At 26.9% G+C, this 14,457-nt stretch overlaps 4 protein-coding genes across 5 annotated transcripts in view; 2 read left to right on the forward strand and 2 right to left on the reverse strand.

The window, feature by feature from the left end:
* Positions 1 to 225: 225 nt before the first annotated feature.
* LOC114128944 (uncharacterized) lies at positions 226 to 3,101 on the forward strand. Its single transcript, XM_050197625.1, has 4 exons — positions 226 to 461; positions 554 to 742; positions 1,903 to 2,084; positions 2,336 to 3,101. The coding sequence occupies exons 1-4, from the start codon at positions 323 to 325 to the stop codon at positions 2,513 to 2,515; spliced, it is 690 nt and encodes a 229-aa protein (XP_050053582.1). The 5' UTR covers positions 226 to 322; the 3' UTR covers positions 2,516 to 3,101.
* LOC114128946 (nucleolar protein 16-like) overlaps positions 3,030 to 14,457 on the reverse strand; it is a 37,622-nt gene continuing 26,194 nt past the window's right edge. The window contains exons 2-5 of one of the 2 annotated variants that reach the window (XM_050197628.1): positions 4,869 to 4,961; positions 3,936 to 4,092; positions 3,680 to 3,826; positions 3,030 to 3,295 (exon numbers count right to left, since the gene is read on the reverse strand). In XM_050197628.1, coding sequence (XP_050053585.1) covers positions 3,170 to 3,295; positions 3,680 to 3,826; positions 3,936 to 4,092; positions 4,869 to 4,933 — 495 coding nt within the window. In that variant the 5' untranslated portion in view covers positions 4,934 to 4,961 and the 3' untranslated portion in view covers positions 3,030 to 3,169. Of the gene's footprint in view, positions 3,296 to 3,679; positions 3,827 to 3,935; positions 4,093 to 4,868; positions 5,071 to 14,457 lie in introns of those variants that run through there. The other variant, XM_027993559.2, reaches the window with a different exon arrangement.
* LOC114128945 (DNA-directed RNA polymerase III subunit RPC8) lies at positions 5,206 to 7,653 on the forward strand. The gene is made up of 2 exons (XM_027993558.2): positions 5,206 to 5,638; positions 7,212 to 7,653. The coding sequence occupies exons 1-2, from the start codon at positions 5,406 to 5,408 to the stop codon at positions 7,588 to 7,590; spliced, it is 612 nt and encodes a 203-aa protein (XP_027849359.1). The 5' UTR covers positions 5,206 to 5,405; the 3' UTR covers positions 7,591 to 7,653.
* LOC114128954 (5'-3' exoribonuclease 2 homolog) lies at positions 8,286 to 14,340 on the reverse strand. The gene is made up of 21 exons (XM_027993568.2): positions 14,049 to 14,340; positions 13,777 to 13,986; positions 13,588 to 13,715; positions 13,414 to 13,525; positions 13,168 to 13,341; positions 12,470 to 12,632; positions 12,231 to 12,389; positions 11,628 to 11,935; positions 11,339 to 11,557; positions 11,184 to 11,252; positions 10,780 to 11,109; positions 10,627 to 10,716; positions 10,394 to 10,550; positions 9,680 to 9,854; positions 9,558 to 9,614; positions 9,424 to 9,492; positions 9,240 to 9,368; positions 9,109 to 9,182; positions 8,772 to 9,033; positions 8,617 to 8,704; positions 8,286 to 8,544 (listed from the first exon to the last, which is right to left on the reverse strand). Exons 2-21 carry the CDS (start codon positions 13,849 to 13,851, stop codon positions 8,500 to 8,502), a joined length of 2,883 nt encoding a protein of 960 aa, XP_027849369.2. The 5' UTR covers positions 13,852 to 13,986; positions 14,049 to 14,340; the 3' UTR covers positions 8,286 to 8,499.

A 14,457-nucleotide genomic window follows, 5' to 3' on the forward strand; every position in this document is an offset into this window, starting at 1 on the left:
CTACCATATACTCTGATGTCAAAATGTTGAATAATAATTTATAATAACTAAATAACCTAAATCTAAATTAAAAATTGACTAAATAGTTATGATCAGCGGAAAATTAAAATAATCTTAAACGAATATTATTATTTATTATTATTTTTTTTTAGTCCACACAGTTGAACATGTCCTCTTCCATGTAAAATTCCTTATCGTTTTTATCAGCCTGATGTGATAACGAATACAAAATATGTGTAAATTTGTAATGTGTTGTGTCAGAGCAATGACGTTTTGTTCTGAATCTGCAATAATCGTTAGCTAGTACGTTTTAAAGTGTACAATGGGCTTTAAATTAAAGGCTCTAGTTGTAGTTTCGTCTGGAGTCGTTTTAGGTGTGTGTACGTATGCCGCATACCGTACATGGAAGAAGCGACAGTACAGTGCCGATGATGAAGGTTTCGAAGATGTTTCGAAGGCAAGTACCTACTTAAATAAAAATCACATTCGTGACAATAGAACTGACGATATTTTGACTTTACATTAAACTTATGTTTTGTATATGTTTAGTTAGAAGAATCGTTGGAGAAGAAAGTATTGGTATTGGGGTTGGAAGGATCTGGAAAATCAACATTGGTCTCACAAATTGTTAAGGAAGTCGGACAAAAAAGTATCACATCAAATACTGTGTACAAACCAACTGAAGGTTTTAATGTTACGTCTTTGTCTGATGGAGGTTCTCCTACAGTCAATATATGGGAAAGTAAGTATATGTTTTATTTATTAGTATTTAATTCTTTATCTTTAGAAATTAACATAAAAGTATGATAACAAATACAGTACTGATTTTAAAATTTTTAGAAATGAGATTACACAATGTTATTAGTTATTTTGCTTTATATTATTAATTTGTTCATTTTAAAATAATCAATATCTATAAAAATTGTATTCGAGTTTATCTAGATATTAGTTGTATGCATTTTATGAAAAAAAAGAATTGAACTACTAACTAGTTTCAAAAATGTTTTTAGAAAAATACAGTTACTATTTAAAATTATTTTTTTAAATTTATTAGATTTTTTTATCAATTTTGATCTACCCAACTACCTATTTGAAAAATATAATTTGAATTAAATTGAATAATTATATTGTGAAGAAGGGTAATTAATTAATAGGACATGGATGTTATTGCATTAACTACATTTTTTCTACTTTTTTCAATTTATTGCTAAGTTAGTTTAAAATGTGTGTCTAATAAATACAAAGTAAAATATAAAAGTTATAATTGACCCTCTGCCATCGTATCATGGATTATCTATATTTTAATACCACTGGTCCTAATATCTAATAATGCTATCTCATAAAATAAAATTAATTAATCTAACCTAACAGAAGACTTGACAGTAAACGATTTAGCTTATTATAAATATGTTCCGTTTACATCAACTGACGTTGAACAAAGTTTTGTGAGATGTAAGAACTTATTAAAGAAAAATCAAAGAGGGTTCAATTAAAAAATGTAAAACAAACACTTATTGTAATGCAGTGATGTATCATGTATAATATAGTTGTAAAATATTTTGGTAGAATTTTAGATTCTAACAGTAAATTTAAAACAAAAGTTTGTTATTTTTTAGTGCAGTTTTTAATAATTTAAGTGCAATTTTAGGTATCTTGTAGTGCAATACTGCAATAAATTTTACTAGTTTCTTAGTACTACAACTGTGTCCTAATAATTAATAATTATGGCAAATTTTATAATTTTTTCCATAAGAATATTAATAATTGTATTTATTTTATTATTTTAATTATGTATACTTTACAGTCTTTGGAAAATTAATTAAAACAAAAAGGTTTTTGTTTATTTATCATTCTCTAAATTATTATTTGATTTTTGTGTAAGTGTCGATTTATTATTTATAGTTGGTGGTAAAGAAAGTGTTCGAAGATATTGGCCAAAGTTTTTCCAAGATACAGATATCTTAGTGTTTGTTGTGGATGCTAGTAATAATTCAAATCAATCAGTTGTTGTGAGCGAGATCAAATCATTACTTGGTGATGCCCGTTTGGCTTCTGTTCCCATTTTAGTCCTTGCCAATAAACAGGTAATGTTAATATTAATAAATTTCCATATTTATTATAACAATCAATGACTAAAATCATGAATTTACTTATTTATAGTTTTGTTTGGAAATTATAATAAAACAACATTCATGAAAGTGAACAATTTTTAATTTATAATCATATCTTTATAAGAAATAAAAGATAAATCTTTTGAGTAAATTGTTTTGTAATATCTGATAGTTTTTTGATTGCAATATTGAATATACAATATACCTAGTATCTTTAATTTTAGGATATGATTGGAGCACTTAACGCAGAACAGATCTCAAATGTACTCGACTTGAAAAGCATTCCATCTAGATCACATCAAGTAAAAGTGTTAGAAACTCAAACAAGACCAGAAACTAATGAGATCCATCAAACAGTATTAGAAGTTCGGAAAGTGCTCTTAAAATTAAGTTCCCATATGTAACATGAAAGTATTTTTTTTTTTTTTTAATTTAAACGGTAGTATGTATGTATATTATATTTTATACATATGCATACAAAATAATATTATTTAAGATAAATCAATTTTATTTATTAATTTATAGTGTTTTCATATTTAAATACTTAAAAGTTCTATATTTATTTGTTAAGATATAATTTCATATAATGGATAACCTGATTTTCTAATTTCTAACAATTATATTTTTTGTTTTAAATTTAAGCACAAGATTATTTTCAAAACAAATATTGTTGACATTGATATATAATTACTAATCGTGATATCAATATCTAATGATATTAGACAAAATGAAGTGTGTCTGCAAACATTTTAAAAATATATCAATAAGAACACATTTTTTTTTTAGACGATTGAAATATACAACTGTTAATTAGATCTGGGCTTATATTTATAACTATAATGTATCATTTAATTAATGTCAATTAGAAACTGTAATTTTGAAATATAAAAAATATAGAACTTAAAGGATTTAAACATGTATAAGAAAAAATGTTTATTTACTGAAATAAGTGGTGTCATGTTAAAAATCAACTTGTGTATACTTTTTTTTTAACAAATATTACAAAAATTTCAAACGACTTGTTTTTTAATTAAGATTATAAATAACTAAAAATTAAATTATAAATCGGCTATTGGCTTTGGCATTAAATGCTCGTACGCCTTTATGCTTTTGAATGTTACAATTTTTGCACGTATTTGTTTCCATGTCATTTGGTAAACATTTTTCGGATCCTTTGTCATCTCCTGTAATATATAATATTCAATATTTATAAATGCAACTTAATAGAAACAGGATTTAAAATTAATATTTTAATATTTATTATTTAGTGTAAAGCCTTTGTTTAACTCTTATCATAATTTTATCATATTAGATGCTATGACAAAATATTTTTTTTATTTGCATAGTTTTGATTTAATTTAAATGATATCATTACCATGTTAAAAATGTTTTTAATTTTATGATTTAGGATAAGAATAATATAATATTTTCTATACATTATTAATATTTGATAATATTAACCATATAAAATAACACAACAAAAGTCAGGAAATGCATTTTTTTTTTATGACAATATCAAATATCAATATTGAATCCTATTGGTAAGTTAATTTTAATAATAAGTTAACCTTATAATTGTCTCCATATTTATCCATAAGATAAGTGATGAACTTTATCGTGCCAGGAGGTAATGTTATCTGCTTGATTCCTGTAGGTTTATTTGCTTGCTCTTCCAAAAGTTTGACAACTTGTGGTTGATTTGCCACTCTCTTACGCTAAAATAAAAATATAAATATCTTTTTTTATAATTGAATAAGTTTCACCGATACTAACTTATTTTTACTAGATACTTAAAATTAGTGTTAACATAATTGTTTCACTGACTTTTTTATTCTGTTCTTTAATTTCTTCACCTTGTACTTGTGGTTGAGTATTGACAAAACCAGTTAAAATGGATTTGCTAGGATTATTTGTAAGTCCAAAGTTACTCAAATTCTTGGCAACTGATACCTTGTCATTCCAGTGATCTTTTATGAGAGGACTAAATTCAAAAAATTCAATATTATTAATATATTTAAAATCATATTATTTGAATAATATCTATACAGCTTGTAAAACAAAAAAATGATAATATGATTTAAAAAAAAAAACGTCAACAGTCAGGTCTGGTTTTACTTTTAAAACAAGTAATCGTTTTAATAATAAAATATCTATTAACTATTATTTATTATTGTATATAACTTAGGACACATAAAAAAATTGATTTGAATCTTTTGTATAGTGTGATTTTTGACAATTAGGACATTAGTCAATAAAATATTTCTTCAAAACAACTTAGTTAAAATATTATTTTCTATGATCAAAACCTAATAGCTAATATTGTTTATAATTGAATTGTTGAACAATGGTATTGTTTAATGTATAGAGTAGATCTTTAGTTATCATTCATAATTATGAGGGGATATATCCTCTGCCAGACGCTTTTTTTTTTTTGAGAAAAAACCAAAAATCAATTGACTTGATATTATAATTTATGAAAAATACATTTAATTGTTTAATTTAAAATGATAAATGACTATAATATTATGATATATGAGATTTAATGGGTATGGGGGCAGAGCATCATTATAGAACATTAGTATAAACTTATATCCCAAATCTCAATCCCACATCAGAACCAATTCCAGATTACGCCACTGTGACGTTCATCGTTTCTAATAACGATACAAAATTCAACAATAATCATTTTTGGGGGATACAAGATTGCATGTGTATAATATTCATACTAAAGACAACTAATAATAATACAAAACTTACCACGTAACACTTGGAGTCTTCTTCATCTTTTTACCTAACTTTTTTTTATTGTAATTTACAGGCATTTTGTATAACTGAACAGAGGACAAATGGATGATGTTCTTTAATCTTTATGTTCTATCAATTATTTCACCGTAGTCACTACTCAGTATACAACTATTATAGTCAGTATTCACGTGGTTGTGTGATTGTGTTATAGGAGTAGTATCACCTCAGAATAGGACTTGTCAACAAAATAACAACACTGATAACAACACAAAACAATCGTATTATGATCAGAGATAAATATTATTCTATGATAATAGCACGCAAATCTTTATAGTGCCAATACGTCATGTACTCATGTTAGCCGGTGTCCGTTATATAGTCATTAGGTTATGTTCTTTAAAAGCAATTCTTAAGTTATTTAACATTTATGCTTAAAAATGGATTACTCTACGTTTGTTAGTTTAAAAGATAAGATGGATCCCTGATCATATACAATTGTCAATTTCTTATTATGGTCTTAGGTATAAGATTACTGAGATAGGTATTGAGATGTTTATCGTTAGTGAATTCGAAGAGGTCGTGAAGGTGCAACCGAATCATTTAGAAGATGACCAAATGTCCCGGATTGTCATACACCTCAACTCGATGCTTGCCAACAAAGTAGTAATGAACGTCGGCTTGTGTCTGTCTTTGTTCGACATTTTGGAAATCGGTGATTCAATAATATACCCGAGCGAAGGAGCATATTTTTCCAAGGTGCGATTTAGATTCATCGTTTTCAGGTGTGTATCAACAATCTAATGATCGAAAATCGCAACTCAGCCGCCTCCAGGGGCTAAATTTCGATGATAAAATTGATCTTGTGACCATGGATTTCACTGAGGGTTCTCGGACTCTTAGGGATCATTAAATGGTTGCTCGGTTGTACGTGGAGAACATTTTATAATGATACTATTTTGATTAATGTAAGGGCATAGTTTTAGTTTCATAAAAAAAGTACCTATATTTGATTGTAAATAATTGTTATGACCCATCCTTATTATAATAATACCTTTTTAAACCAACATTTAATATTCTAAACCAGCGGTTCTCAACTTCTTTTCATTCCCGTACCCCAAATATCAACTTGGAATATATATAAACGAAAAATAATTTTTTCACGTACGCAGGTTGAAAACTGCAGGTCTATATGTATTATGTTTATCAAAGATGTTCTTTTGTGTGTGTTCAATGAAAGTCTATGGCTATACTTTATTCTCTAAAAGGATTCAAAATGCAAAATAAGGATAAAAACCCCTAGATTACACTGGGAGCAACTAAACCTCCTACAATCGATAATCATATATTTTATTAACTATAATGACTACAATTAATATATTTCAATAAATCCAAAACGTACTATTAGCAAAATATTGATTTTTTAGCAGAAGTGATTTTCTGTATCTCTTCTTCTAGATATAACCAATGTAAGTTAATTGGAGCCCAATAAATGTAATGAAATAAAGAGATATTTGTTATTCTTCAAAAAGTACAAGCCGTAGATACTTTATATACCTACGTTATAATTTAATTTTCAAAATATTTCTCTTATTTTAAAGCTATTGATAAACATTTTAAATATTAGTGTTTTTTTTTTTTATAAATATTAATAAAATTATTTTGACTAAGTCATAATAATACTTGAAAGTTTAATTCTGTTTCTAATGAGTTTATTTTATAATGATTCAAAAATTATAAGAATACATAAGCACAATTTTTTTTGATATGTGTATGTCTTATGGCTGGGGGTCATTCTGTTAATTTGTGTGACACCGAGAATGCTATCAGTTAGACGGTGATTGTTTATGGCAATTGGTTGCTATAACAAGACATATACATGAATCAATGTACCTGCATGTAGTGTAGATACTCTGGTTTTTTTTTTTATTAGCTTTTAAAGTTCAAATATTGACAAACATTCTTCATTTTTTTTTTTTTTAATGAATAAAAAAAATTTTATAAGTAGCTAAGAATGGGAAATTTAATACAAGGTTTTCCATACGTTGAGCTTAAAATATTTATAAAAGATGTGAAGAATGTTACCCATTTGACCACCCTTTTTTATTAATGAATTTGAACTTTGAACAGAAAAAATACATTTTGATCTATTCTGACAATACCTATCGATACCTCAATTTTTTTCCCCGTATGATTCTTATTAATTCAGTGTTTAACTTGATTTTGGCATAAGTATGTTATGTTTTTCTACCACTCAATTACGAGGGAATTACTCTCAAATTTTGGGTATACCTAAGCTCTTTCTTAAATTATGTTGTGGCAATTCAACTGTTACACTTCATATTTCTCGTGTTGTAGACCGTTTGTTGAAGAAATACTTATTGGAAAAGTGAAGAGCTCCAGTTCGGACGGTGCTGTACTTACAACCGGTTTCTTTGAGGACATATTTGTGCCGGCAGCAAACATGCAAAATCCAAGTCGCTTCGATGTCAAAGACAAAGTGTGGGTGTGGGAATATGACAACTGTGGCGATACAGTTGAATTGCACATGGACATTGGGGAAACAGTTAGGTTTCGTGTTGTTTCTGAACAGTTTACTGATACACATCCAGGAGTGGACAGCGGACTTTTAGACACTGGTGAGATAGCAACATCAAAGTCAAAATCACCATATTCAATTGTTGGCACAGTAAGAGAACCTGGTTTAGGAGTAATTGGATGGTGGACAGATTTATGAATTGTTAAATAGATAATAGTATTCAATTGTATTAAATTTTAAATAAAATTATGTCTAATAAAATTTCTAATAATAATTCTTCTTCTTATTACAATGTACATACTACTTAATCATAAGCCAACATTACAATTCAAAAATTATTATGCTTTTATCAGATAATTCTTCTATAAATATTTTTTATGTAAGACATTTCAAGTTATCTGTATGCAAAAAAAATAAATAGTTTACTAGAATCTTTAAAAGCTTTCTATTAGACAGCTGGGTTTCTCAGTACAATCATCACATTTGATTTAATTAAAATATCATCAACTTTCAATCAATATTTGTGCCATATAATAAATGTTTCTATCAAAAACCGAGAAAACTATTAACAATAACATTTTATTTTAATTTTTCTAGCTTTAGTAATATTATATTTAATTGAACCATAGTAGCAGCCTAGTAGAATAATTCTCAAACTTGTACGTATAAGACCATAACATTGACCATAACACTCTATTCAAGTTAAAAAATATAGTTGATGATTGACTATTGCGCAGGGGCGTGTGTACAATACTTAGAAATTAGGCATGGCCAAATGCAGAGCCAAATGTAATCACAAACCATAACATTTCTTTTAAATCAGTTTATTTGAATTTAAATTTTTAAAAAAAATTGAAGTAAACAATAATTTGTAATAATAAAATTATCAATAATAGTGGTATTAAAACAAAATTAAATTTATTATAAAAATTTGGCAAATATCAAAAATTTTACTTTGTCACTACATTATATAAATCAATTATGAGTTTGGTATATAATATATATATTATATTATTTGAATTTCAACAATATTAGAGGTTCCATTCTCAGCATGTTTTAAAATTTAAGTAAAAGGTTTTAATAAAATCTAATAGCACATCTGTGTTGTCAATAATTTCCACGATAGTTGTAACCATGAGGCCTTGGACCACCCTGTCAAGTACAAAAGTAAAACAAATTATCAATAAATAATACATCTATTATATTTCAAATCAAAACACTTACTCGTTGGGTAGTATGGTTATACGGTTGATAACGATTATTTTGTGATCCTCTAATCGGACCCACATTACCACCAAAAGATTGTCTAGGTCTAGATTACAATACAAGAATTTGATTGAACTGTTGGCAATAATTTTAATGGAAAAAAAATAACTTACTGAGGATTATTAGCTTGATAATCAGACGTATAATATCCTGGTCTATCATTTCTACGCATAGATTGTTGATCAGATGTATGTTGAGTTCCATAATTTGGATATGCATTATTGTCTGATCTATATGAACTATTTTGTTGACGGCCATAATTGGCTCTGTTTGTATTCTGATCATTTTGTGGAAATTGGTTTTGATTTGCATGCCAGTTACCACTCGGACGTCTAGAATTTGAGTAGTCATTTTGACGGCCATTGTTTCGATAATCTAAAAAAAAATAATAAGATCAATTTGTCTAACAAAATAAAGTATTCAAATTAAGCAATAAACAGTGACAATTACTTTGTGGTGGAGGAACAGAACCATAATTACTTGAATTTCTAGGTATGTTACTAGCATTTCTGGGTACATAATGTCTAAAAAAAAATTATTCTTAATATTTAAACAAAAACTTATTAAAAATTAGTACATACGATAGTGCTCTATGACCTGAAGTCGCAAGCCTTCCACGTTGATTTGAATGAGTCATACCAATCATAGGCCTCCAAGAACGAGATTGTTCATCAGACAAATGTTTTGGCTTCAATACTCTAGGTGGTTCTCTATTCAAAATAAAAAAATTATACTTCATTTCTAATATAAAAAAACTACACTTACACAACACCTTGAAGACGAATAGCTTCAAATATAAAATCATCTCCATAGTTGGGATCCTCAAATTTCACACTAAAGAAAAAACCTTCTGTAAGAAAATATGTTATACACCACAGTAAAATAACATTTGAACATACCATATAACTTGATTTGATCTTACAACATTTAATCCCATAACTGGCGACGGAAGTGATCTAAAATAATTTATATTGACAATTAAATGAATTCAACAGTAATTAAATATCAGCTTTTTTATTACCCTCCAATTTTAACACAGTCATCAGCCAACATAACTTTCCCTTCCATACCATCAATAAGTACAGATGTTGAGTTTTCATAGTTAGTTTTATCTAGATACAAATCTTTAAGCAATCCGTACTTAGAATTATCTTGTTGAATGTACAAACGATCCATGCCTTTTACATTTCGTCGTCCTAATTGTTAATATTTAAAATCATAATTTAACATAGAGAACATTCAACAAAATTACTAATTTTTAATTAAAAAATAATTACATATATTTCAACCACAATAAACGTTGATAGAACAGTGTATACAAAACCCCCAAAAATATACTTTCAATATACCTTACTTATATAGCATAAACATTCAAAAGAGGTCACCATTAATTATTTAAATAGATAGGTAATAGGCAATTTATTCAAATTTTGAAATTTTTGTTAAAATAAGACATATAAAAAATAAAAAAGGTCCTATTGTCAGACAAAAAAATGGATTGAACATAATCAATAGAAAATTAGCCACAATATTGTAATGATAACATTTGAGTCTCCATTAATTAACTATTAAATTAAAATAATTAGAAATCATTATGCAACTATATAAAAAACAACTGGACTTGTTTTAAAAGTTAAATTGGATTCTTTTAATTTACAACACAACAAAATGTTACGACTTAAAAAAGCATTATTAAAATATATAATATTAAATATGAACATTTTTGTTTACATACTTTCTTCAGAAGTCAAAAGATCATAGTATGGTTCCAAGGCTTTATGCAGTCTTGTTTCCTCAACAAATGGCAAAAGTGCAACACCTTGCCAAGCAAACTTTTTACCATTTAAATCAATTTTGAAGTCCACTGGATAAAAATCAATTATTGTTGATTCCTATGAATTTAATATTTCTATTATAAAAAAGATATATTTTTGATTATACATAGAATTAGTACGAAAAATAATTTACTGGATCACTCATCAAAACAGCCCAAGGTTGAGGTACATGTTTGCTACTGGCTGCAGGAAAAACACTCATAAGTTGTTCTAATGGACGAAACTGTAAACAAAATTATGAATATTATAATTAATTATTAAAAAAATATATAAAAAAAATACATACTGGTACAGTTCCTTTTTCAAATTTTGTTGATACTGCAGAAATATTAAGAAAGTCAGATGCAAAGGGTGCATAATGATAAGGAAAATACCATTTCCAAGAAGGACAACCTTGATAATAATATTGGAGAACCCAACAAAGACCACGCACATACTCTAAAGCCACCTGATGTCGGAAACCACTATTTGTCCTGTCTACATCAAATTTAGATTCATAGTAACGTTCCTTAAAACCATCTTCCCATAAACGAACTTCATCAGGTGTTTCTTTTTCTTCGTCTGATGATTCATTATCATCTCTTTTCCGTTTCACTCCTTGATTATTTTCATTACCCTATTGAATAAAAAATAATTAATTTAACAAAATATGTTAAATTATTTTACTATGAATAGACTTTAAATACTAACTACACTTTGTCTTCTCATATCATCAACAGTTTGTCTTGGATTGGATATTGAAAATGCAGTATTTGGTGCCTAGAATAAATATTTATTTATGTAAGTAATTAATTCATTAATAGAAATAAAAAAAGTTAGTCTTATTGATAAAATGTTGTAATTACTGTTGGTGCATATTGACCCCCCAGAACAAAACTAGGAGCACTCCTTGAGCGCATTAATTTATCATGTTTTTCACGTCGCTTTTTCAATTTGTTTCTATCAGCAAACATTTTCTCAGTTTGTTGTCTTTTTTTAAATATTTCATCCTCAGCCATACCTAAATCTGACATTATTAATTGTACTCTTTCCAAATTAACATCACCATTTATAGTTAAAAATCCCTGAAAATAAAAATAGTGTAAACATTAATTACATAAGAATATATATTTTATTTAACAATGAAATAATTACCCCGGTTTTGTATACTGTTTTTTTATATAAAGAAACAAGACGATCAATTGCATTTTCTCGTATTTCTAATGATGGCAAGTGAGGCAAAAAGTCATTACCAACAAAAAAACACATAAACACCCAATCATCAAGAGCTCGTTCAAATTCATATTTAAAGGGTAAGTTAGGCATTTCTAATTCCCGTTCTAAATATTCACGTAACACATTCAAACGTACAAATATGAACTGAACATCAGCTGAAAATTCAATAGTTGATCCATCATTGAATTCTTCTCTTTCTAAACCTTGGCAGTCTTTAATTTCATGTCCTAAACATATTATTAAACATTAATAAAATGATAATACCCTATAATGTTATTAATATTAATAAGGTTCAATACTAAAATAGTTATTTGTCAGTATTCTTTCATAATAACATAAACTGAAGTATTAAAAAATTGATCTCCAAACTTAACAGTTTGTGACTTATATAAATCTATGTTTTAATAATTTGCATAGTAAGTTATAATATTATGATTTCAGCCATGCAATTACAATCGATGAAGTAGACAAAGAACAATAAAATAGATTTATAATGATATTATAATATATCAAAATTATTACCCATTTGACCACACATATCACAAGGCCTGGGTTGATTCGGTTTAAATTCTTCTCGAATTATTGTAAAATTTGGCTCATGGGTTGCAAGTCCTAACATAATAAGATCAGCATCAGCACCACAAAGGACATGTTGTGTATTTGGATCATGATTAGGTTGTGCTGAAATTTAAAATATATAAATCAAGTTCAATTTAAATTTGTGTAAGTAAATATAAGTATTATAATTATTTTATTTATACCTCTTTGTTTTCTAATAAAATCCATTATTTTGTGTTCACCTTCTCCTGGAACATTAGCATCAGACAATATCACTTTGATACCTTTCCATCCAGGGTCATTGTTTAATCGATCATGAACATAATAATGTAAACAAGCTGATAGTTTGTCCATAAATGGTGTTCCCTAAAATACCATTTAATTAAATTAAAATAATAATATAATAATATATAGTTTAATTATTAAAACACTAATATTGTAAATTTGTAGTACATAATGAAACAACAGTAACTATAATTTTTCTCCCATTGCCCTTACCTAAACAAACTATGTATTGAATAAATTATAAAAATGTAAGAAAAATATATTTGTATTTAATTTAAATAAGGTATTCAATTTTATTGTAACGGTTTGGGAGTTTGTCAAAAAAAAATATTACTATATTAATTAAAATTATAAAATAGGGAGATATATGTTACTAAAAAATATTAAATTACTGTATATTCTTTAAATAAGAAGTTTGTTAATAAATTACATTTAAATACTATTGAAATTTAATACTAATAGATCACAATTTAATCAATAACAATTATAAATAGTTGAACAAATCCAAATGGCAAATATCATATTTGTTTAGTTTTAAATCTCATAAGTTCTACAAATTTTAAAATGTATTAGTACCTATAACCTATTTAGTATTTATTAACAATATTTAACTTACAGGTGTAATGCAATTGCTGTCAAAATGTTCTCCTTTTTGTTTTTCAGGTGGTAATATGGCACCAGCTTCAATAAGATTCTTTCTTACACGTGCCAATTCTTCATTTTTTTCTGTTGTCTCTTTCGATGCCCTAAAACGTCTCGATCTCTGTTGGTTCATTTTAGCTCTAGGAGCCTAAAAATGAAATACATACATTACAAATTGTATCAAAAATAAATTATTAATAACAAACATAAAATAACCTACCACACCATCAATAGCCATATACAACACTTTACGAGGCCTCACAATTCTAAACAGACGATCAATACATTCAAATATTGCTATCATCATTTCATCCTCGTCTTTTGGAGCCGGTCTTTAAACAATAAATATAATATGATTAATTTATTAATTTAGGTGATATTGTTAAATGTTTACTTATTTTCAGGATGAGTACAAGGATGTATAATCCCATTCATATCCAAATATAAATTGTCAAATTCAATTCCATTTGGATTTGGCAAGGTTGAATCTATTGGAATTTGTTCCCCATTTACATCTGTTGACTAAAATAAAACATATTACTAACATGCATTGCTAGCCCACCAAAAATAAATGTAATCATACTTTTTGTTCAATACAATTGACAATAACTGATGGATATTTTCTCGTCAACCATCTAAAAAAAGCAGGAACACCCATGTTTGAACTCTCTTAGTTGTTGATTAATATTAATAACTGTGAGTATAAGCAAATACTTTATATAGTATTTGGTATAAGTTAAATACACAGTATTTAAATTCACAATTCAATGTTGATGTAGATGATTATTCAGACCTAAAATTCAAAATTCTCATTAAACACATTATATAATGAAAATTATGACAGTCGATAGGTACTTGTGATCAAAGGTAAAAATGGTTATGAATTTTCTTGAACAATTTTGAAATTCAATTGAATCATGAAATATATTTTGTGGTGGGATCTTGTAGATATAAATTTGTATTTTTAAATTCACATTTTTAGTAACAGCATTCACTCAAATATATAGAAAATACACTTTTCCAATCGCCAATGAATCAGTGTATTTTATAATTTAAAGTTAAAAGTTTAATTTTACTAAATAGAATTTGGCATTTTTAATTATTAATGCAATAATTGCAATGTAGCATGGTATATTGCTGAAATGCTGACTGCTGTTAATTGTTATGGATATCGTGCATTCGTTTATTATAAGCAAACGTTGACAGTGCCGCCAACAGCAAACCATTACATTTTTGATAAGAACACATTATTATCAATACAATG

The sequence above is a fragment of the Aphis gossypii genome, chromosome 1 (genome assembly GCF_020184175.1).
Source record: "Aphis gossypii isolate Hap1 chromosome 1, ASM2018417v2, whole genome shotgun sequence".
Lineage (NCBI taxonomy): Eukaryota > Metazoa > Arthropoda > Insecta > Hemiptera > Aphididae > Aphis > Aphis gossypii.